At 38.4% G+C, this 25,550-nt stretch overlaps 1 protein-coding gene and 1 long non-coding RNA gene across 7 annotated transcripts in view; one reads left to right on the forward strand and one right to left on the reverse strand.

The window, feature by feature from the left end:
- LOC121241971 lies at nucleotides 1-20,386 on the forward strand. Its single transcript, XR_005935857.1, has 3 exons — nucleotides 1-11; nucleotides 6,284-6,286; nucleotides 20,251-20,386. It is a non-coding gene; the product is annotated as an uncharacterized LOC121241971 (long non-coding RNA).
- LOC121241969 (chloride channel protein CLC-c-like) overlaps nucleotides 2,991-25,550 on the reverse strand; it is a 26,185-nt gene continuing 3,625 nt past the window's right edge. Inside the window, exons 1-8 of one of the 6 annotated variants that reach the window (XM_041139833.1) lie at nucleotides 19,471-20,217; nucleotides 19,270-19,349; nucleotides 18,484-18,684; nucleotides 17,778-17,955; nucleotides 17,028-17,290; nucleotides 5,161-5,430; nucleotides 3,711-4,839; nucleotides 2,991-3,321 (exon numbers count right to left, since the gene is read on the reverse strand). In XM_041139833.1, coding sequence (XP_040995767.1) covers nucleotides 3,232-3,321; nucleotides 3,711-4,839; nucleotides 5,161-5,430; nucleotides 17,028-17,290; nucleotides 17,778-17,955; nucleotides 18,484-18,497 — 1,944 coding nt within the window. In that variant the 5' untranslated portion in view covers nucleotides 18,498-18,684; nucleotides 19,270-19,349; nucleotides 19,471-20,217 and the 3' untranslated portion in view covers nucleotides 2,991-3,231. Of the gene's footprint in view, nucleotides 3,322-3,710; nucleotides 4,840-5,160; nucleotides 5,431-17,027; nucleotides 17,291-17,777; nucleotides 17,956-18,483; nucleotides 20,218-25,550 lie in introns of those variants that run through there. The other 5 variants (XM_041139834.1, XM_041139832.1, XM_041139831.1 and 2 more) reach the window with 5 other exon arrangements.

Consider the following 25,550-nt stretch of genomic DNA (forward strand, 5'->3'; position numbering starts at 1 on the left):
AAATAAAATACGTTGGGTCAGTTAGGATAAATTATGTGAGTCCAAGTTTTTAGGTGGATTGGGTTTTAAAAATTTGAAGCTTTTCAATCTAGCCCTCTTAGCTAAACAAGGCCGATGGAGAATTCTGCAAAATGAGGAATCTTTACTCCATAAAGTGTATAAGGCCAAGTATTTTCCTAATACAAGTCTGTTTGATGCTAAGGTGGGTTATAATCCTTCCTATGCTTGGAGTGGAATCTGGGAAGCTATAAAAGTTTTGCAACAAGGCTGTACATGGAGAATTGACAATGAGAAATCAATTAAGGTGTTCAAAGATCCTTGGATACTGGGCTTCACTTCTAAGGAGCTTATTGAGCAGACTAATGTGGAAGAAAGGGATACAACTATTGCTTCTCTGATTGATGATAATTCTCAGTGGTGGAATGTGGATAAAGTAAGAGTTCTATTCAATTCAAATATAGCAGTAGAGATTTTGGAGCACATAATCTGTCCCAACTCAAATGATAAATGGTATTCGAATCAGGAAAAGAATGGACTCTGCACTGTTCGAAGTGCTTATAAACTTCTTCATAATTCATCAAAGCAGCAACTGGGGGATACTCGATCGAGAATAGAAAGAGGTCCTTTTGGAAAAGGTTATGGCGGATGAAACTCCCACACAAAATAAAGATTTTTGCATGGAGGGCCTGAAGGGACAGCCTACCAACATTTCATAATCTGAAAAAGAAAAATGTAGATGTGGAGGATAAATGCATTTTTTGTCAACAACAAATAGAGGAGACTGCACATGCTATGTTCTATTGTAAAGAGATTCGGCAATATTTGAATATTTATCTCCCAGTGTTACAACAAGCTGAGCAGAATTTGTCCTTTTGGGATTTAGCAAATGTTTTGATGGAAGCTGGATCTCAGGAGGATCTCTCCACTTTCTTTTCAATAGCATGGGGACTATGGTTTAGGAGGAATAAATTTGTTTATGAAAATGCTCCTCATGATCCAAAATATGTGATTGAATATGCTTTATCATTGCAGAAAGCTCATAAAGAGGTGTAGGTTTCTGGGCGTAAAGAGGCCAAGCAAGTGTGCTGTTGGAAACCCCCTCCATTTGGTTACTTGAAACTGAATGTGGATGGTGCCATGTTTTTTCATCAAAGGAAAGCTGGTGTGGGGGTAGTCCTAAGAGATGAAACAATGGCTGTTATTGTAGCATGCAGTAAGATAGAAAATGAGATGACAAACCCAGAAAATGTTGAAACTTTAGCAATGTTAAGAGGGCTGCAGTTTTATGTTCAATGGGGAGTCCCGAAGCTGATATTGGAAACTGATTGTTTATTGTCGGTTAAGAGCTTCAATCATCTGGTGAAAATTTAACACCTCTTGGACATTTGCTGCAAGAAATACAGAAATTATTGAGCTGTTTCCAAGAGTGTAGAGTGATACATGTTCACAGATTGGGAAATGAAGATGCACATAGATTGGCTAGGCATGCTTGGCATGTGGTAGATACTGAAATGTGGTGGGATCATGTCCCAATGTCTGTTTCCCAAGCTATTTGACTTGTAAGAACAATTTGTAATGCTTTTATGTTTAATGACATTGATGTTTTCCTGTGAAAAAAAAAAACTTGCAGAAAACTTCCTTAATATGAGTCACCGTGAGAAAGCAACACTGCATTTTGGTGACGATGGCTGCCATCAACTCAATTTAAGATGGTAGCTTTCGACCTTTGTAAGGTTCCTTCAAGAAACCTACTGTAATTCAAGCAATTCACACGTAATCTCAAACAAGAACACAGAGGAGGTAACACTCGAGTAAGGCATTGAATGAGCAAGATTACATTATGAAACTTGCAGAGAATCTTCGAGGGATTCTCAACCTCCAAAAGCTAGAATTCCGAATGATCAATGTTTAAAATGATTATATACTCACAGGCTGTGATGGAAAGAACAATACGCCAACAACAATTATTAAAATGCAACTACAAAAATTACAATACACCAAACGGTCTGTTTCATTAAACCCTTCTACACCCATCCCTTTGCCTCCAAAACAACCCGTTTCATTAAAGCCTTCATTCCGTTATTTCAGTTACTATACTTCCTCGCGAATTCCTTCTTCAACAACTAACCACCGTCAGCACTTCTTAAGAGCCACACCCAACTGCAACTCTTCAAGGCCAGCCCCAAGGCACCCGTGGCAACCTTATAGAGTTATAATTATGACAAAGCCCTCTTTGGACTTCGAAGCACTCGGTCTAACAACTACAAACAAGGGACGTGTGAGAAATTGCATGACTTCAAAGCACTCGACAAATCTCTTACTCCATTCAGTATAAATGGCGGGACGTGTGAGAAATACAAATATTAACAAAATTTTCAACTAGGAAATTAGATTTCTCATAAAGAAGACCCGAATTACTCAAAAGTGGGATTAACACAACTCTTTCCCACCTAAGTCCACCCCTCAGGGGATCAGAGGTAAGGATATCGTGTTCTCCATTTCTATGCCATCAAGAGACCGCCATGATCTGAAAATCTCTAAATACAATAATTTTAAGAAGATTAGTTTACAGAACCTCTGCAATCAATTAGCCACTGTGAACATCCCAAGGTCGACACGTATGATTCATATATATCGGGGGGCAGTAGTCATTACCCCTCTGAAGAGAGTCATACGTTACAACGAAGCAAGTGGGAATGCTCCACATCACAAATCCGTTTTTTAAACTTGGTTTGGGTCTTTGCAAAAACAACAAAAAAATCAGCCAGACAAATCGTGAACTTTTACTCTCGCAGGGCAGGAGAGCGATTATTTGGAGGAATGCAGATACCAACGAACAATTTAATTAACAAAAGGAAATATATTAGAGTATCAGCACAGGAACACTGATTCGAAAATCTCTAAAAACAGTTGCATGTGAATTATATCATTTCTTGTTGTATTACAAAGGGCTCCACTTACGGCCGATCTGTTTCTCGTGCTGCTCTACGTGTATTTAAATACACCGACAGCATATAGAATGGTCTCTATAATGTGGTCATATACATTGTTCTCGTTGATTGGAAGACACAAATTTGCCTGCGATATCTGTATGATTCAGCATGTTTGCTTTCAATTACTGTTAAAGTACAAATCTCAATTCCATGAGTCCAAAACACCAAGTTGATCGCCCACAACCATAGAACGGAACACTAATATAAGAGATGACCCCTTAATCAACATTCAGCCGATCTACTTATCAGGCATCACATGAGGATTGAGTCCCAAAATGTGCTCTGGCATGAAGTCATGCCGAGTCAGAATTCCAACAATTGGAGGCCTCTGCAATGTGTCAACAAAGTCACATAAAAATTATGCTCACAAATTCATTGCAGTATTTCCAAGGGTAACTGGAGCTATTGTGCAACTTACAAAATCAAAAGGGCCGACCAAAAGAGTATGGCAGAAGACAAAGTTGTCTTCTTAGTTCTAAAAGGAGAATAAAACAAATATATTGCAAAATAATCTCCTCCTATTTCTACTTTGTCCTCTTAGTTCTACAAGGAGAATAAAACAAATATATTGCAAAATAATCTCCTCCTATTTCTAGAAAAATAAAATGCAGCGATTTCTCCAAGAATAAAGGTGTCATATAACTTGGAGATTCACTGAATATATCTTGATCTAAGACACACTAATCATTGAGAGAGAGAGAGAGAGAGAGAGCTTACCCCTTGGCTCTTCGGGACTACACACATGTGCCTGAGACCAAGTTGCCGAAAGAGAATTGCAGCTTTGGCTAGTGACATTGTCTCAACCACTGTGTATGGGGATGAATTGGTAATAGGATGAAGATCAACATACATCTCCATCTCTTCCTCTTCAATATCTAGATCCTCTAGTTTGATTCCCTTCCCGGACCCTGCCTTGGCAAAATCAAATGCAGCAAATCTTTGCAAGATATCATCTCCAGTAACCACCCTATCCCTCGAAAAATTCTTTCGTTTCAGCAAAACTAGCAAATGAGACCTCAAAACAATTCCACACAATTCGGGTGCCCCCGAGAAAGGTGGTTCATCAATAACAGGAAACCCATTATGCCCTGTTGTTTTCAAAGCATGCAATATATTTCCTACCTTTTCAATGCCAGAAAAGGCGACCAATGGGCCAGTAATAACATCACGTGCAACCAAATGCCTCATGTAAGGTTCTGCATGGGCTTCCATGTAAGGCAGTCCCTTTATTTTCAGTATTTGGTCATAGACACCCTTGTTGAAGTTATCAGCCACCGTTTTAGAGATTAGGAGAACCAACATCACGAGAGGAAGCAATTGTAAGTCATTGGTGAGCTCAAGCAATATAATACACAGGGAAACAGTCATTCTCATGGTGCCACCAAGAAAGGAGGCAGCTCCAAGAAGGGCAAAGAGACCCGTGTCAAGTGTAGACATTGATTCAAACAATCTCCCAACAAGACGTCCGTAGCAAGCTCCGGCTAGTATGACAGGGATAAAGAGACCCGAGGGAATAGCAATGCCATAAGTGATAATTCCCAGGCAGTATACAGCACCAAAGAAGATGAAAAGACTGGAAATATGAAATTCTTTTGTGGTACTAGTGCTGAATAGGTTGCGGATAGCATCATCATTAGTGTTTAGAAAGAGGGAGGCAAGGTCATTGTAGTATCCAGATGAGCATTGGAAGCTTTTATAGTTTCCAGACTCACCAACAGTGGGACAGCTCACTGTTAGATCGGTGGGGCAAGCAATGCACTTTGCAAACCATGGCAAGCCAAAAGAACAACATGATGTCAAGGAGGAGATGATGATAACCAGTAAGATCTTGAAAGCAGCACCTCTTCTGCAGCATCAAGGGAACGAGTGGGTGGTAAGAATTGGTATGAGAAGAAAATCATCTGACTAAAACAGGTTAACTGATTGTCATTGTTCTGTATCCAGTATTTTATGATTTAAGTCAAAGCATGTGGTCAACTTTGACCACACCAGTGGGATTGGCATGGTTACATGGTTTATCAAAACAAGTAAAAAGGACATTGATGATAAGTATAAATGGCTTGCGGTGCTTTCATTTTACCAACTACGGTTTTCATGTTACCAACTATTTGTACTTCTTATATTTGTAAAAAATAGCCAACATACATAACTGAATAGGAGAACATACTCGTTGATGATGCTATAAGTACGAAGGACCTTGTCCACAAAATAGTTATATATGCTTCCAAGAACGCCTCCAATAGTTCCTAGGAAAATTACTGCTAATATATCTGAGCCACTATATGTTGTCTTGGCAGAACTGACATCATACATTATAAGACCTCCTTCGCCAAATAGCCCACATTTTCCAGTGGTACAGTATTGTATGAAAGCTCTCAGAACTATGGCAACTACTGCTGTTGTGAAAAAAGTCCTCCAAAGAAGAGCGCTCCGCCACCTGAAATAAGGCCAAAGAAGAAGAACACATTGGTTTTCATACATTACAACACAACCGATAACATTAACAAAAGAACAAACCATGAAAAACCCAATGAAGCTTGAAAATACATGAAGCTAAATTTTTACACCTCAGCAGGCTGCCTTGTAATCAAGCAGGGTCACAAGAAGGACTGGAAACTTGAGCCTGGGGTGGGGGCTGAGTGCGGACATTAAATGAAAATGATAATGGCTTAGGGGCCAAACTTGGTCCCAACAGGCATGACATAATTCTTCCCCTGCTACAGAAGGATTAAAATCCAGCATTCTGGTTGCAATGTCCTTTCTTCCTTAATATGGAAAACGAAAATTTTTCTTTTGTTGTTATGAAACACTGAAATTGTCGGCATGCATGGAAACCCTTGTGTGCATGAGGCAAAACTTGTCAAAACTTAATACTGTACTAGTGAATGTTCAAATGTAGATGCCTGTGGGGGTGTACACACCCAATTCTATTGGATGACATGGTCTGGGATGGGGAGATGTTCTACCAAGTATTAATGCAACAATATGATATAACAGATAAAGTACATTTCACCATTTCATCAATGGGTAAATGCTATTTGAAAAGAAAAGGTGGCGGACATCCTCAAAAAAACAATAGACAGCATAATCTGTCACTCCCAAGCATTAGATTCAAAGTTTGGGCTAACCTTCAACTATGGACCCATGGGCCAGATTTATCGTATTTGATTGAACTTCCTGATTTAATTTTTTATAATGCTATTGTTTAATTTTATAGATGTTTGGGCTTTTAATTATGCATAATAGTGAGTCTATTGGGTTAGTGGGCTTGCTGTCCAGCCCACTGACAGCTTGTACTGCCAGCTTGGTACCCAAGTTAATTTAAAATATTTGATTTTCCCTACCCAAAATGTCATTTTTTGTACATATTTTCAGGATTGCTAGCAATCCTAAACTCTCAGACTTTCCTTGCTTAAATAAGGAAGGTATTATGTGTTTTATTGCTGAAAATAGGACCCGGGGAGTTTCCAAAATCTATAGGGCAGCAGGATTTCGAAATTCCTGAATGCATTAGGCAAGACATTATTCTTATTAGCACAGGAAAAAATTAAGGAAGAGACTGGAAGTTGACTCTTGAAATAGCTGTCCAGCCAGCATTGAAATCTCCAGCAATCACTCCCAACCCATTATAGCAAGTATAGGAGATATTTCCTTATACAACTCACATGGAAATTTCTAGGATTGAGGGATCTGCAGCCAGCTTAGAAACCCAGCAATTACTCAATCAAAATTCGTAATAAGGGACTGCCAGGTTTATAACAGCAGCCCCAATGCCCATACTTCAGCCCTTATGTCCTGAAACCCTAAAGCATTCTATACTTAAGTGAAACCTACTAGCAACCTCCTAAGCCTATTAGCAAACCAGAGGCAGCCCCAAACGCGCGCGCGGTGTTCGCACACACACACACACTTGTGCAGCCCCTCTTCCTTAGGGTAAACCCTATACACTCCACTAAGTTTCATATCATCAAAGTGTTAAAGGATTCTCAAGGCTGCTGCAGCCATTGTGCTGCCACTCTCTGCCACCCTAGGTAAGATGCAGCCCCACGAGCACCCCTTCTTCTCCCTCTACAACATTGGTTTAACTCATTAAGACATTCTATTGTAGGCTGTTCCAGACTTGCACAGAATACACCATATTTCTTCAACTTCTCTCCACTGTGACAGCAACTCCAAGTAAGTTCAATACACCATATGTGCTTCGAATCATGTGCTGTCACTTACCAGTTGCTGCCATCCTACAGCCCTTTCACAAGTTCTACCCGCCAAAACCCCTAGAAGGAATCTCCTAAACTCTGCTGTAATATCAGTAAGGATTTGTCTTCCATACATTATATTAAGGTTGCGTTTGGATGTTGAGCTGAGCTGAGCTGAGATGAGTTGAGTTCTTTATGAATAATAGTGAGTTGAGATTGTGGAGTGAGTTTTGTGGGGCCCACTTAAGATGAGTTTAGATGTGTTTGGATGTTAAGATGAGTTTAGATATATTTATGGGAAGTTAAAAAAGGTTGTGGGTCCCGCGTGGAAAGAGGTGTTAAGTTGAAAAAGGTTGTGGGTCCCACGTGTAAAGAGATTTTGAGTTGAGTGATGTTTAATGATTTGGGAGTTGTGTGTTTGGATGTTGAGGTAGGCTTAGATTTGAACTCAACTCAGATGAGCTCAGCTGTTTCCATGATCCTAAGCATTAGAAAATCCCCCTATGTTATATTATGGAAGTTAGACTTAGGACTCACATCTTAGTGACTTTACAGGGCATAGCTGCTGTCAAAGCAGCCAAGGATTTCTTCCAAATCCACCTTGGGTTAGAAAAGGTGAGAAATACCCAACTTTTAGAAGCACTAAGAATCTAGGTTGCTGCCAGCAACCTAGACAGCCCTTAGAACCCTACCCCTACCTAGTACTACATGTATAGAGGCTTAGAAACATGCATGAGAGATTCAGATACATACTACCTTGACATCATAGGCATGGCACACACAAAACACATGCTTTCAGGAGCCTGACAACAGCACAGCAACATCACACAGTTAATAAAGTCGTGGATCTTCATGCTTAACATATTTAGAGGTAAGGGACACACTTAAAGCACATGCATGAAACCCACTCACTGCATGTAAAATGTTGTAAATATAGTTGTGTAACTCAAAACCAGATTTTTATCAAAGGTAGAAATTTCAGCATATAAAGCATAAATATGATCAATCATTCATTAAGCCATGTTTTCTTGCATATTGACATGTCATGATTGATTACTTCACTGTCGTATGATACACACACAGCAGCTAGTGACTAGGAAGGAAAATGTTTTAAACCATGTGCATACCCAAGACATCACATGCATAGTTGCCATCACATGCATTGTTGTTTAAAGATTTATCAATACTCTCTAAGGTTTTAAAAAGGGTTACTGTTAACAACCCCAAATGACTCTAAAAAGTCATATTTGAACATGTTGGCATCTGTTTTTACCAAAAACTCATGTATTCCTTGAAATGCATAAAAAACGTGTTGCTGTCAGCAACCCTAAGTGGAACAAACAGCCACTGTTTTGAGATTTGCATGCATTCTAACTCATCAAAAATCATAAAGGCATTCTACTCACACTTAGAAAGCATATAATTAAACTTAAGAGTAGAATGCACACCCAAGGTCAGTTTTACTCATTGTCACGATGTAGACAGCAAGCATCACTAGAGTATAGGTCATGTCTTAGTCAATATTAAGTGTTTGCAGTGAAATTAACATGGGATTTGTATGCAACTTAATAGGTGCGTGAATTGCGTGCTTAGTTGATTCTCAAAGCTAAGGAAATAAGGTAAGTGGCATGATCATAACCTTCATGTGTGTTGTAACTATTCTATTTTGCATGAAAGTGTTGTTTACCTATGCTATGTATAGCCATATTCAATGTTAGCCCCTTTTTATGAACCCTTGATGAATTTTGAGAATGTGATTGTGGATGCAATTATGTTTGATATGCTGATTTGGTTGTTTGTGTAGAATGGATGCTATGTCATGAAAATCACTCTTACGTTATATCATGCTTATTGAATGCCATGTCACGATAAATGTTTTTATGTTAATATGCCATGTCTAGTACTGTGCCATGCATATGAGTATGACAAGCAATGAACATCATGAAGTCAACATGTTCACATGCATCATGATAAGATAAGAGAAGCCACGTGAATGATAAGTAAGTGTTAATGCTTGGCCTTATGTTATGGGTGGATGTGTAAGCCACAGATTTAAGTGTGGTCCACCATATGTTACACTTTGATTTATGCGGTCAATGACAATTAGACAAATGCACATATGTTATGGTGGCTGTTATGCAAGTGAAAGACAAGATTAACAAGTCATGCATGAAGCATATTAGATGCATGGAATCAATCATTCACTCATCCGTGTTATATGAATTGCCATGATCACTTCTTAAATTCCGCCTAAGTTACTACTGAATGATCCATATGCTATATATATGTATGATTATGCATGAAAGTTTTCAAAGCCAAGCCTAAGGTCAAGTTAAATTACGTTTACAGTATGATGTGCTCTTACAAAGTCTTTGACTCATTTTTTTGTTTGTTTTTATGTTTTAATGTCCCAGATGATTATGGCGTGGACATGAAGCAAGAGGGCTAAGAGTAGATTTATTTTCCAGAGTTAGACCTTCAAATAAGTGTTATTGCCACATGGGACTAGTTTATGCTTACATTATTGGGAGAGAGAGAGAGAACTTAGGAGGCTTATGTGGGATATGAATGATGATGGAGGGGAGCATAGTTCTTGTCGGGGGCATGGGAAGGGAGGGCTACGATGGTTTTGTTATGAAACCAAAAATTATATCTTGGAACGTAAGGGGGCTGAACGAGCAGGCCAAACAACTCCAAGTCAGAAATTTACTTCGACAATGGCAGGGTGATATCATTTGCTTGCAAGAGACCAAACTTGAACTAATTACAAGGCAAACAATTCGTAGTTTGTGGAGAGGGCATCATGTTGGATGGTCGTATCTACCTTCCAAAGGTGCATCGGGTGGTGTTCTATTATGTTCGATAAAAGAGTGGTGGAAAGAGTAGAGGAATGTGTGGGTGAATTCACTGTGGTGTGCTCATTTGTAAATGTAGAAGATGGGTTCTGTTGGGCATTTGCAGGTGTATACGGTCCGAATAGTGACTCAGAAAGAAGCTTATTGTGGGAAGAATTGGCTGGGTGGGAATTACCAAGTTGTATAGGGGGTGTAACAACCCGGTCCTAAGATTAGGATATAAGATAAGTTCTATGTATTTATTTTCATGTAGCTATAAATATTTATTATTATTATTATTATTATTATTATTATTATTATTATTATTTTATCAGATTTTATATTATTAATAAATTGTAAATTTTTTTAATAGAATTATTATCGTATTTTTATTATTATTACTATTAATATTTTATTGTTATTAGATAACTTATACTTTTAACTTCCACGATTTTCCCTCCTCTCCACTCCGCACGTCTCTACTCTCATGCACATGCACGCCTCTTTTTCCTCTAGGTTTCCTTTTGCTTCTGAATCACCCATATATATATGTATTACGCTTATCACTTCGGGATGGAAAGAAAAACTCCAAGCCGCAAACCTGCCTTCCCCTCCATGTACGCTTAGCCCCTCTGCCCAGAGCACGCCACCGTCGACAATCTCCAGGACGACGAACCGACTCCTTGGACAACACAGTAAGCCCCTGCCTGCGCCACAGTCATGCACAAAGCGCACCTCTGTTTTGCACTCACCGAAACAGAGCATGGCTTCTCCACTCTTCGAACCCACACGGCACAAACCACCATCACCCACGTTCCTCCACGGCAACTCCACACCGCCCAGAACATGCCGACGCCACCACCACTTTCAGATCACGCCGGTGCCAGCTCATGGACCGTTACTGCCTGAGAAACTAGCTCAGCCACGCTACAGCCTCTTGCACCCGTAGACACACCTCGATGCAGCCAGCCTTGGTTGTTCCGCCACCACCCTACGCCGGGGACAACTTAGGCGACACAGAAACTGCCGACTGGTTGTTCCTCGTCAAACGCATGTCTTCCCGGTAAGCCCAGGACTGACGCCGCCAGCCTCCTCTCTCCCTCGACTAGGTTTCAGCGTGACAGAGCAACTCCGACTCACGCTCTCTCTCTCTCTCTCAGTGTCGCACCACCACAGAGAAGTCGCTGGTTACGCTGCCGTGAGTCCCCCAGAACCGCCGCGCAGCCCATCTCCGTCGCATACCTCCTCTCGGTGAGTCCTCTGCCTCGCATGCCTCTCCCGTTGCCTCTGTTTCTCTACAGAATGTATTAGTTGCTTTTTAGGTTTATTTCACTAAGTGCAAGTGTTTAAAAGAGATTACTTTTATGCCCTTTTTAATCACTTCCCATAGTATCTTGAACGAGTGTTTTAAAGATAATTACATTTATAACCTTACATTTAAGTATATGTTAATTATGGATTTTATTAAGTCATTTTATTTAAAGTTGAGTTGGGCTTAATATTTCAAAGATGGGTTTTTCTTCTTAAATAAAGATATTAGTCATAAACTTATTTTATAAGAAAATGTTTAAAGAATTGGAAATATATTTCAAGTATATTATTGAGCCTAATATTTTGTTAATATTCCTTTGTCTATTTAGTAGAATTTAATAAAATTATGATGTTAAGAATATTTAATAGAATTTATTAGGTTTCTTATAAGATTTAATAATTATGTTAAGAAATAGAAACTTAGTTTAAGAATTTAAGTTTTATGAATTATTTCAATATAGTTTGAGTATTCTTATAAATTATAAATTAGTATTTTAAGTAATTTAGATACTAGGATTTATTGAATCGTTTAACACTATTTTTGGATTGTGGATTTAATTAAGTAAGATATTAGTACTTATGTGATTCCAAACCAATTTAGTGATAGTTATTATTTTATATAGGCCTCAAGTTACGAAGTATTATTCAAGAAGAAACGCAGCGAGGTAAGTAATTTGATTACAAGCTTAGGATTATCACAGTTCAGTTTATAGAAATTTAGTATTCAAGCCAGTTCATTTCCAGCCATTATTTATGAACCACTCATGTCATATGCAAACATGTCATCTAGCATAGCATACGATCATGTTATTCCGCATCATGTTCAGATTCAGAAATTATAATTATGTATGTATTATGTCATGTATCTTATGTGTATAAGACACGTAAGCCATCTTAAATTCAAGTGTAAGATAAGATCAGATCAGTTAATAAGATGGCTATTCAGATGCATGATACCAATGCAGTTCAGTTTCAGGATGGATGTGCAAGCCACGAACTCAGTCGTGGTCCACCATAGTATGCCAGAATACTATCAGCGGCTCCCCTTGCGGCCGCAGGATGTGGGGCCAATGCACAACCTCGCACACAAGGTTAAGTGTGTTGGCCAGTCAGATAAATCAGTCAGATCAGTCAGTTAATTCAGTTAAACCAGTCATGCATAGCACAAGCATTAGTATGAATAGTCATGAATTTAAACTCTCAGCATGAAAGTTTTTATGAAAACCTTATGTTTAGTATGTTTACGTTGTGATGGATTTCTTGTTGAGTCTTCAACTAATTTTTGTTTGTTTTCATGTTTTTAACTACCCAGGTGAGGATAATGAATACGAGCAGGCAGGCCAGGAATAGAAAGGGCAGTTAATTTTAGTTTCAGACTTTCTAAAATAAAACATGTTTTTTATGACATGAATTTATTCAGTTTATTCATTTAATGTTTTTGGAAGACATTTTATTAGACAGTTTTTCTACAAAATAAATCCTATTTTCAGTTATTAAATATAAGATCTTTTGCCGGGTTTATTTTTATGAAAAGTACGTGACACTCCTAGCCTACGGGAAGGGGGTGTTACAGGGGGAGACTTCAATGTATCTCGTTTCCCGAGTGAACGGTCAAGTACAACCCACATCACTCCCGCTATGGGGGAATTCTCTAGTTTCATTTCAGAACAGGAGCTCATGGATATTCCACTAACAGGAGGCTTATATACTTGGTCCAACACTCGAGATATCCCTTCTTGGTCGAGAATCGATAGATTTTTGTTAACTTCAGATTGGGAATCACACTTTCCTGAAGTTATTCAAAGACGATTACCTAGAGTTTGTTCCGACCACTTCCCTATCCTTTTGGATTGTGGAGGCATCCAATGAGGCAGAAGGTATTTCAAATTTGAAAATAAGTGGCTTAAATCTGACGGTTTTGTAGACAGGGTCAGGCAATAGTGGTCTTCGTATGAATTTCAAGGATCTCCAAGCTACATTCTGGCAAGGAAACTAAAAGCGCTGAACTATGACTTGAAGTTATGGAATGAACAAGTGTTTGGCAATATTATATTACAGCGACGTTCCCTTACGGAGGAGTTACAGGGCCTGGAGGGGGAGGAGGAGGCAAGAATTTTGAACGAAGCTGAAAAAGTTTGCAAGAGACAGTTAGTTACAGATCTTGAACGAGTATTACTAATGGAAGAGACTTCTTGGAGATATAAATCTAGGGCTTTATGGCTTAAGGAGGGAGATAGATGCACAAAATTCTTTCACAGGGTGGCTAATTCGTGTTGGAGGATCAACGCTATAGATACTTTAATGGTTGATGGTTTAGTTTTTTTGGATTAGCCAAGTATTGAGGAGCACATGGGACAATATTATGAACATCTACTAACCGAACAACAATCTTGGAGACCGTTAGTAGATGGGTTGACTTTCTCAGCTTTAGATCAGGAGGGTGCAGAGTGGTTGGAGAGGCCCTTTGAAGATGACGAAGTATGCAAAGTTGTTTGTGGCATGGCTAGTTATAAGGCCCCTGGCCCTGATGGTTTTACCATGGGTTTCTTCCAAATCTGTTGGGAAGTGATCGAGGGTGATCTTATGCAGGTTTTTCAAGAGTTCCATTTTTATGCTAGTTTTGAAAGAAGCCTCAATGCCACCTTCTTAGCACTCATACCAAAAAAGGTGGGGTCAGTGGATGTTCGTGATTATCGTCCTATTAGCCTTGTGACTGGGATCTATAAGATTCTCTCCAAAGTGCTATCAAACCAATTGAGTACGGTGATGGACAAGTTAATCTCGAAGCCACAAAACGCATTTGTTAAAGGTAGACAAATCCTTGACTCGGTTCTAATTGCAAATGAGGTGTTGGATGGACGTCTCAAATCTCGGGAACCTGGGTTAATCTGCAAACTAGATATGGAAAAAGCCTATGATCATGTCAACTAGAAATTTCTGCTCTATTTACTTGAAAGATGTGGTTTTGGAGAGAGATGGAGGAAATGGATAGAGTTTTGTATCTCAATAGCTCGATTCTCTATCTTGGTGAACGGTTCTCCAGCGGGCTTCTTTAACTCATCTCGTGGGTTAGACAAGGAGACCCGCTATCGCCATTACTCTTCCTATTTGTCATGGAAGCCCTCAGTAAGATGATTGTAGGTCTTGTGGAAGGCGACTCTCTCCACGGTTTCCCGGTGGGGAATGGTTCTCTTAAAATTTCTCATTTGCTGTTTGCTGATGACACTCTTATATTCTGTGGAGCAAATCTTGGGCATATCCAATCTTTGAGGGCTCTACTTCTTTGTTTTGAAGTCGTTTCGGGTTTGAAAGTTAATTTGGCAAAGTCTGAGATGGTGCCAGTGGGTAATGCTCCTGATGTGGCAACTCTAGCCTCTCTCTTGGGATGTAAGGTATCTTCTCTACCTCTTCAGTACCTTGGATTACCATTGGGTGCCTCCTTCAAATCAAAACAGATTTGGGATCCAGTGGTTGAAAAGGTGGAGCGTAGGCTGGCATCTTGGAAGAAGTTGTATTTATCGAAAGGTGGTAGGCTTTCATTGATTAAAAGTACTCTCTCTAACCTACCCACCTATTTTTTGTCATTGTTCCCACTCCCAGCAAAGATTGCCAACCGTATTGAGAAGTTACAACGTGATTTCTTGTGGAGTGGTTTGGAGGATGAGTTCAAGTTCCATCTGGTCAATTGGAACACGATATGCATTCCAATTTCTGTGGGTGGTTTGGGTATTCATAATTTGATGAAATTCAACCAAGCTTTATTGGGTAAATGGTTGTGGCGGTACCAACAAGAATGGGGGGTTTTGTGGAAGTCTGTTATTGATGCATAGGTTGGGGAAGCATGTGGTGGTTGGTGCTCGAATGAGGTACGTGGTTCACATGGGGTAGGGTTGTGGAAAAACATTAGGAAGGGTTTGGAGATTTTTAGGAGACAGACACATACTGTTGTGGGCGATGGCTCTCGCGTTAGATTTTGGCATTATAAATGGTGTGGTGAAAGTTGTCTCAAATACACCTTCCCCGCTATTTTTGAGTTAGCACGAGTAAAGGATGCAGCGATAGTGGACCTTTTGGCTTTTTCTAGTGGCTCCCCTCAATGGAATGTGGACTTCACTAGGGCAGCCCAAGATTGGGAGTTGGAGGTTATTTCAGACTTCTATGCAGCTTTGTATTCAGTACGTATGACCGAGGGTATGATGGATAGGATGTTTTGGAGCCCTTCCAAAACATCTGGCAGACCAAAGCTCTCATTCCCATGGAAGAGCATCTGGCAGACCAAAGCTCCTTCAAAAGCAGCTTTTTTTGTTTGGACAACAGCTTTAGGCAAAATTCTCACCACGAATAATCTCAGGAGACGTCGATTAATGGTATTAGACTGGTGTTATATGTGCAAGAAAGATGGCGAATCTATTGATCATTTGTTTCTACATTGCGAGGTGGCTAGGACTCTTTGGGATGATTTTTTTACAGGACTTGGTTTATCATGGGTTATGCCCGGTAGATTGTTGGACTTTCTAGCATGCTGGAGAGGCCTTCGAGGAAATACACAAGTTGCAGCAATATGGAAAATGGTCCCTATATGTATGTGTTGGTGTATTTGGCGGGAGCGAAATGATAGAAGCTTTGAAAACCAAGAGAGAACAATGAAGGAGCTGAAAGTTTTTTCCTTTAAAACATTGTTTTCTTGGGTGGGGGCTATTGTTTGTAATGGACTTAATGTCCATGATTTTCTTCTTTCAATTGTACATTATAGATAGGTATTTCTCATGTATACTTCCTGTGTACTTGGATTTTGCCTATTATTATGAATAAAACTTCTTGATTACTTATCAAAAAAAAAATTATGATGTTTTTGTCTTCATTTTATGAAACTTTGCTATGCCAAACTAGTTTTATGATTCAATAAATGAGGTATTATTATGGTGTTGAATCTCTTCACCAGGCATAAGGTTATGAATGTACGTAACATTCCTGACCTATGGGAAGCGTTGTTACATAACCAGATAAACATAAATATGATTTGACTAGTTTGCAGATTAAATCACATGGCCACATTATCTAGACCTGAAGATATAAAAAACCAGGTCCAAGTATATCTCTTTCATACAATCTAACATGCTAATTTTTTCTATAAATCAACAAAACAAAGGAAACAGAATTTCAAACAAAATAGTGAAGAGTAACATATTGCATGTAGATTCCCTACACCATCTCATTTAATATGCAACATTAGTATTTCCGTCTCCATATATATCATTCTTAATTAACTCTTGCCAAGAGATTCCCATCAATACATGTCAAAAGCTAAGAATTTTGGTATCCCAAGTAGGTTTTTATATCGGTTTCCACTGGAATAGGCACTTTATACCTATTTCAATGGAAAAGAATTTAAAAGTGATTTCCTTTCTCAACAGAAAATCATTCAGTCAATTTGAGATTATAAGTACTTCTAGTAAACAAGGATCTAATGGAGCTCTATAACTTTCTAGCCATGACCCTTCTTCCCATCCATATACACTATATTCGAAAGGTTCCCATCCTTTCAACACAAAAGGGAAAAAACAACCACTAGATACCTGGCCATGTATTGACACGTACCAAGCTAAAGGAAGAATCATTTAAATAAACACGGGAAAGAAAAGGAAAAGGCAAATGTGCACATGAGAGAGAGAGAGAGAGAGAGTGAGGGATACCATGAAGCTGCCTCTTCTAGAGCAAACAGAACACCACCAACTGGAGCACGAAAGGCAGCAGCCACTCCGGCCGCTGCACCACAAGTAATCATGTCTCGCCGGTCCCGGTCATTTTTGAAGTATCTTAGCCAAGTCCAAGTCAAATGGTACTTGCGAGAACCCCCTTGCCCAAGTAAATTGGCAATGCAAGCACCTGTGTGTACCATAGGCCCTTCTTTACCAACTACGAAGCCAGCAGAAACGCCAAGAATGGAGCCAAAAATCTACCAATGTCATAATTGCAAATATCATAGAAATTCCTGAATGGTTTTTTCCTTTCAAAAATAAGAAATCAGCTTAACTGATTTTAAATCATTTTGTATCACTATTCAAAACTATCTCAAGTCAAACAAGGAAAAAAAAAAGAGATCTAAAATAACACAGACAAATATGTGAAAAGCTCATATTAGAGAGGCAATATAGATGATAATTTTTTAGATAGGATAGAATGGCAGAAGAATATCTGTGATAATCCTGATTAATTAATGAGGATTTATATGCAGTCACAATTTAATTGAGACTAAGGCTTAGGTTGCATTGGGTTGATTTTTAAACCTATTTCAGGACACAAACATGCGATCTGAGCTTCTCAAGGGAAGCTCACTTTTCTATCTATCTATTGTTTAGGAAATATGATCATTTTCAAATTTATTCCTTCTGTATTTGCCGCCCCGGGGGGGGGGTGTGGTGGTGACACAAACTTCTATTCACCTTTACGAAAAGAGTGCTAGGAGCTAGTATTGAATAAGCATCGATGCCATTGAGATAGGCTTTGACCTCAGGAATACCAGACCCTGCTGCTGCAGGAGCAATGAAAGCACAAAGAGCTGCCGCAGCAACAGCTAAAACTATGTTGCAACCAGCATATGCTGCGAAAGCCTTGAAATATCTGCACTGGAACCATTATGGTGTCATTGTCGTTATAGAGAAATGGCATGAGGATCTCACGTGCATACAAGATAAAGTGAAAATGATAGTTATTCTTATAAAACAGTAACACGTTCAATATTATATGTAGATGAATCTCATGTATTCAACCATTTACCGCAATAACATTATTTGAAAAAAGAAGGATAAGGAAAGATAAAACAAAACCGTGTAGCTAAAGATGCCTTCACTATTTAATGAAAAGGGCAAACTGTTATCATTCACTTGGCTCAATCTACACGGTGAAAAATCCAGAAATTGTGTGAAGTACTCAACCCCTAACAGTCCCACCAGAATGTAATATCTACACGTGTCTGTGTCTCATCCAAGAATATAATTATACATCCTTCTTAGACTCCCATCTCAAGTAGCAGAGAGAACAAAAAAATTGAGCATGACATCTCTTGAAAATGAGACGAGGATGCTCAATTTCAGATAAAGTTGGATATAAATAACTTATAGCAATGTTTCAAGCCAGGAGTAGTCTCACTTGTGCTTAGACATGAGATCGCTAGTCAGCAGCAACTTGAAACCAGATATGTTCTCAACTGCAATATTATTGAAGAAGCCAACTAGTCCAGTACCTAGGCCTATAAGAAGTGCAAATGCCCACTTGAGTAAAACGTACTGAAATATTTGAACCTTCTTCCTTGACCTCCAGTCTTGCTTAAATAATTCATTTTCAATAATCCTGAAACAGAATAAACAATAACAACCTTAGTCTTCAGCTTTGATATCAGTAAACAAACTCCTACATAAAAGTGAGCTAATTCCTGAAGCTTCAATTTGTTGTTTTGGTTAGCATGGAAATTGACTGAAGGCTTATACACCCTGCCACATACAAGACACTAATTTGAAATAAAAAAGAAGACAAGAATGTAAAGAAAATTTTGTTTGTGTAATATCTTGCAATATAGCACCATGTTAATTAATATCCATTTTTTGATGTCTAACCCAATATGGTACACAATATTGCACATAGTACCAAAAAAACAGTTGGGTAATTCACTAGGGACTTAAAATCAGAGTCGCATTGTTGCTTCTTTCTTTCCCTCTTTTCCCCTTTTTCCTTTTATAAGAAGCAAGATTTTTATAGAATAATGAAATAATTGCAGAATAAGGGATGGGAAAGAATTTTCATGCAGAAGCCCCACTTCTGGGCAAGAAATGTACCTATTCATAAAAAGAGATAAAGGTACATCTAGCATCCACAACCAGCTTAGAAGAAAAAGATCTAAAAGTACAACATGAGACCAAGAAATAAGAAGCAAATCACCCTTTGACAGGAATTGACTCTCTCCTAACAATAAAGCACCCAGTGGATCTTCCAAGAAAAAATCCAACATGGCATGGTTTCTGTAATATACCAGCACATCTTTCATGCTAATTCAATCACAAAGTGGCCAGCATAGTACTAGCTTGTAACAGCGTGGTTTCTTAAAAAAAAAAAAAGAGAGACAGCATGGTTTCCGTATACTTAGCACATCTCTCATGCTAATTCAACCGCAAAGTGGGTAGCATAGTATCAGCTCAAATCTTTGCCCTTTCTTGACTGCAGAAAAAAATAAACAAGACAGCTAAATATCCATCAAGACCCAGAAAACACCTGCCAAGATTCGTAACCTTTCGCAAAGGGAATGAGAAACAGGACAATGAATTGAAACATAAATGGAGCATTTTGTCCATACTTACCTTTCATTCACAACAAACCATGCCCAAACCTTGACTTAGGGAGGAACTTTGGCCATCCAAATCAATGTTGGATGGAAAAAAGCACAGCTCAGATCCTTACGAAGACAGTGGAAGAAAGATCTAAAGATAATAAGGCACAGTTTCTGAAATAACAGCATTCTCATAAAGAGTACAACTCAATGACTTCCAAAACTTGAAGAAAATTAGAAACTTCATTAGATCTCCATCCATTTAAACTAAAGAAGAAACTGAAGTGTCAAATATTCACTTGATCACAGCATAAGCCCTGAGTTTCATTCAGTCTAAAAGAACAACGAAGAGCTTCAAAAAGAAGTCATCCCCACCATTCTCAACAAAAAAACTTTTTTGAGAAGATTTTAAAACAGTGCTTGCTAACAGAAGACTGGCCAATTTTGAGAGGCCTTTTGAAGAGACAAAGATGCATAAAGTAGTGAAAGCTTGAATGGTGGTTAGGCCTTGGGCCAGGATGGTTTCTCTATGGCATTCTTCCAATTTTTTTTGAAATGTGATTAGAGAAAATATTGTGTGAGTTACTTATAAAAAGAAAGAAAATATTGTGTGAGTTTTTTGCAAACTCCAGGGAATATGGAAATTTGAGAGAAGCTTAACTACTACTTTTATTGCTCTAATACAACTGATGCAGTGGATATTAAAGATTACAGGCCTATCAATTTAGTGGTACAACTTTACAAGATCATATCCAAAGTGCTTGCTAACAGATTGAGTATGGTGGTTGTAAAAACTATTTCAAAGTCTCAACCTGCCTTTGTTAGAGGTTGACAAATTTTAGACTCCATTCTCATTGGTAATGAGAGTTTGGATAGTAGACTTAGATCCAAAGTGCTTGGGGTGCTATACAAGGTGGATATCAAGAAGATGTGATCGTCTCGGCTAAGGAGAAGATGATGGTAAATCAGCTGAAGGTCAGCAGGGATTTCATATTATATTTGGGGAGGAGATGAGTTTTTAGGGAAAGATGGTGATCTTTGGATAGCACATGGTATTTCTATGATGTGCTTCTCAGTATTAATAAATTGTACTCCATATGGTTTCTTTAACAGTTCTCGTGGCTTGTGACAAGGTGATCCCTTGTCAAAATTTTCTCTTTAGTAGTAGTGCTGGCATTGAGAATGAATGCCTTGTTAAAAAAAAAAATTCTCTTTAGTATAGTCATGGAAGCTCTTAACGCAATGCTAACAGCTTTGATTAAAGGGAGTTATATTGCAGGATTCTCGGTGGGGGCTAGTAACACCGATGAAATCAACCCATCTCATCTTTTGTATGTAGAAAATAATTTTATTTTTCTGTGAGAATGACCTTGGTCACCTTCGGTGTGTGCGAGCTTTATTCTTACATTTGGAAGATATCTCCAGATTGAAGATTAATTTAGCCAAGTCAAAATTGGTTCTAGCAGGTAACATTACTAATTTGGATAGCTTGGCAGGTAATTTGAATTGTAAGGTGTTGTCCTTACCAATGAAGTATCTGGGTCTTTCATCAAGGACCACCTTTAATGCAAAGGCAATTTGGGATGAGATTATTTGAGAAGATAGAGCCTCGGTTAACTGGATGGAAGGGTATGTTCAAGGACCAGCTGGGATAGGCCTATGGAGGTTTATTAGGAAAGGTTGGGGGAAGTTTTCTGACCATATCAGATTTCAGAAAGGAGATGGATCCAATATTAGATTTGATGTGGAGATAGAATCCTCAAGGAAGTCTTCACAGTTCTACATAGTTTTGCTTGCGTTAAGGATGATTTTGTGCTGTTTAGTGGAATGTTATCATCAGAGCAGCGCAAGATTGGTAGATCGATGCTTTCAATTAGTTCTTGAATTTGTTATATTCCCCTAGAATGAGAATAAGAGATGAAACAAAAGTTGTTGGGCTCCGTCCAAGAGAGGGCAGTTCAATGATTGTTCTTTATATAGCATTATAATTCCTCATGTTAACAATCCATTTCCATGGAAGAGCATTTGGCGAACAAAGGTTCCATCGAGAGCAGCTGTTTTTACCTGGACAACCACTGTTGGGAAGATTCTCACAACGGCTAATTTAAGGAAGAGATGTGTAGTCATGATCAATTGGTGTTATATGTGTAGGGGAAGTCCAATCATCTTCTTCTTAATGACGATATTGCAAGCACACTGTGGAGTGACTTATTTGGGAGAGCTGGATCAGCTTGAGTCATGTGTAGAAGAATTTCAGAGAGACTAGGTGGCAGCCCGCAAATTGCAACAATACGGTGGATAGCTCTATTTACCTCATTTGGTGTATTTGGAACAAGAGAAATAATAGAACCTTCGACGACCATAAGTGGATGAAGGAGGAGCTCAAGAATTTCTTTATCAACACTCTTTTCCTTTGGACAGTATTTATAGACTTCAATGGACTCAACTTGCATGAATTTTTAGTATATTCTTCAACTCTTTTATAGGTAAAATAAAAGTTTATTAATAGAAAAGTAGGCATAGCTCAAGTATGCAGAAAGTATACATAGAAAACACCTAACAACAGCTAAGAACTAGAAATGGATGCAAGCAAGTAATGAAAACTAGGCCCATAACAATCAATGACAAGCCTAAGTTAATAGCATGTTGAAAAAGAATTGCTTATACTCATCCAAGGAATGCTCCCAATCTTCAAAAAACCGACCTTTTCTCTCCATTCAAAGACACCACAAAATACAAAGAGGAGTCATTTTCCACACATTCAGCTATATGGATGTTACCGCTAGGACCCCTCTAGCAATAAAAAATGTCCACCACCCTCCCAAGCATAACCCAAGCTACACCATTCTAGTTGAAGATGTCATCCCACAAAAACCTAGCCACCTCGCAATGTAATAACAAATGATCCCCAGTTCCCCATTATTCTTGCACAAGTAATACCAATCTGTCACAATAAGGCCACGTTTCCTCAAATTGTCAATGGTGAGGATTTTCCCAAGAGAAGCAGTCCAACCAAACAAAGCAACCTTGGGAAGTACCTTACATCTCCAAATGCTCTTCCAAGGAAAATGATTACTATGTTAAACCGAAAGAGCCTTCGAAAAATATCGTACTGTGAATCTCCAACTCCCACCCTGAATCCAGATCATCCCATCCTCTGCAACAATACTAATATTTGTAGCACAACAACAGCCTGAGAAATTCTGCATTGAATCCAAGTTCCCAATCCTGGGCCACTCTAAGAAAACAAATGTTCCACTGAGTAGAGCTATTGGAATGATCCATCCAATCAGCCACCATGGCCTCCTTATCACTTGTTATCCATAAGAGACTTGGTCAAACACTCTTGAGGGCCCTAGTTCAACACCCAAAATCATGCCAGAAAAGAACTCTAGAGTCCATACCTACCTCAAAACTGAAAAACCTAGAAGCCACCCCTCCCCCCCCCCCCCCCCCCCCCCCCCCCCCCCCCCCCCCCCCCCACATCCATTTTGAATATTTTTCCACAATCCCACTCCTTGAGAACCCCTAACTTCGTTGGAACACCACCCCCCAAACACTCCCATACTTAGAATCAATCACGACCGTCCACAAAGCCGCCTCCTCCTGATGATACCACTGCATCCACTTCCCTAGAAGAGCGTTATCAAAAGTCCTCAAATTACGAACCCCCAAGCCAGCACCCGAGATCAGAGAACAAACTTTATCCCAACTGACCAGATGGAAATTAGCTTCATCCCCAACACCACCCCAACGAAAAGCCCGAAAGACTTTTTCAATGGGAAATGCTACACCTGCAGGTAAAGGAAAAAGAGAAAAAATATGTTGGGAGACTAAGAGGATACTTGGGGAATGAGATGAAATGAAAAATTTGTGAATAGTATTGAAATGGTTTGAGATATGATGTTTTATGGGGTTTTGGGAAAGGAGTAGGGCTGTAAATAATTCGGTCTGGACCAGCAAAACCGATCGGAATGAAATTTTCGGACCAGACCAAATTTTGGACTAGTCGGTCTCGGTCCCAAAATATGTGGACCGATGAAATCCGGACCCGTCTCGGGGTATACAAATTTTGGACCGGACTGAACCCGTATATATATTTTTTTAAAATATTTTTAATAATTTAATATATTATTTTTATATAGTAATTATATAAGTTAATGATGTAATTTTCATCTAATTTATTATCATTGACCATATAAAATATTAAATAATATATGCTATCTATTAATAATAAATTATAAATCATGTGATAATCTATGTCATTATATGTAAATATTTAATTCATTTATACATACTCTACTATTTACACTTGGCCTCGTTTGAATTCAAAATTCACCTCAACTCATCTCATCATTACAATTTTCTCACATTTCTACACAAACTATAATAAACAATTCAACTTTTTCAAATCCCAAAACAACTTTCCCAAATTCCCATACAAATATAATAAACAATTCACATTTTATTCTACTATTCACAAACCATCTTAACTCATCTCTGAATCCAAACCACTCCTTAATTAAAGTACTTAGGTATTTTTTTTTTAAATACTTAAGTTGTAAGCAAGCATGAATAATCTATGTACAATGAAATTATTTGATATTCATTAACCATATATAAAATGTATGACATTATTAATAATTATGCATACTAAAGAGTAAAGTTTAAGTTTGTAAGTAGTAACTATTAACATAATAAATATAATTACAGTTAAATATTTTTTTAATGAGTTAGTTATATAATCTACATTAATAATTCACTTAATTTTAATTTTAGTAATTTAAATAATAATTTTTTATTAATTTATTTGCAACAAAAATAAAACAAAATAAAAAACTAATTAGGCTGGACCAAACGGATCAGACTGGACCGATAGCTACCAGTCCGGTCTGGTCCCTATGAGTGTTCGGTCTGGTCAGGGAAAATGATGGACCAAAACTTTCGGTCCATCACCCCCCGGACCGGACTGATTCACACCTCTAGAAAGGAGAGAAAAAAAGTTGAATAAAAAGATCATAAAATTAAAATATTGTTAGAATATAATTTTTTTTTTGGAATTTGAAAAAGTTGAATGATTAGATAACAATTAGATGAAAAAGTTGAAAACTTGAAATGTAAAAGTGTTTGTGCTTGAGTGATGTTTGGGAATGAAATTTTGAGAAATTTTGAGATGAGATGAGATGAGATGGGATATATTTCCCAAACAACCCCTAAAAAGTGTGCCTTTAATTAAGGTGATTTTGCCCCCTTTAGACAAGTATGATTTCTTACATCCTACCGATCTTCTTTCAATCTTTTCTAACACACCATCCAATATATCCTTCATCTTAAAAGTGGCCCCCAAAGGGAGACCAAGATATATCATAAGCAACAAAGTAACCTTTACATCCCATAATACTTGCTAGACACCGAATATTGCTCCCTAGGCCCATGGTCTTGGACTTCAGAAGATTCACCTTCCATCCCAAGACGCTTCAAAACAAAGCAAAATTGCCCTCAAATATTTAATGCAGCCATGGTCCAGATCACAAAAAAGCAATGTATTGACCTGACCAAGATTAGAACCTCCCACCAAGAATCCTGAAAGAAAACCTCCACTAACTGCAGCATCCAGCATATGGCTGGGAGCATCCATAACAATGACAAATAGAAAAGGTGAAACAGGATGCCCTAGTCTCAACCCCCGTGAACTATTAAAGAAACCCTCCTGAGATCAATTCACTAAAAACTGAGAAAGGACAATTGAAATACAATGCTTAATCCAAGAACAACATTTCTCCCAAAACCATATCTCCCAAGTAAATAACACAAAAGTACCAGTTCATATCATAAGCCCTCTCCATATCAAGTTTGCATAATAATCATGGCACTTTGCTTTGTGTAGACTATCCAG

Source organism: Juglans microcarpa x Juglans regia, chromosome 8D (genome assembly GCF_004785595.1).
Source record: "Juglans microcarpa x Juglans regia isolate MS1-56 chromosome 8D, Jm3101_v1.0, whole genome shotgun sequence".
NCBI classification, from domain to species: Eukaryota; Viridiplantae; Streptophyta; class Magnoliopsida; order Fagales; family Juglandaceae; genus Juglans; species Juglans microcarpa x Juglans regia.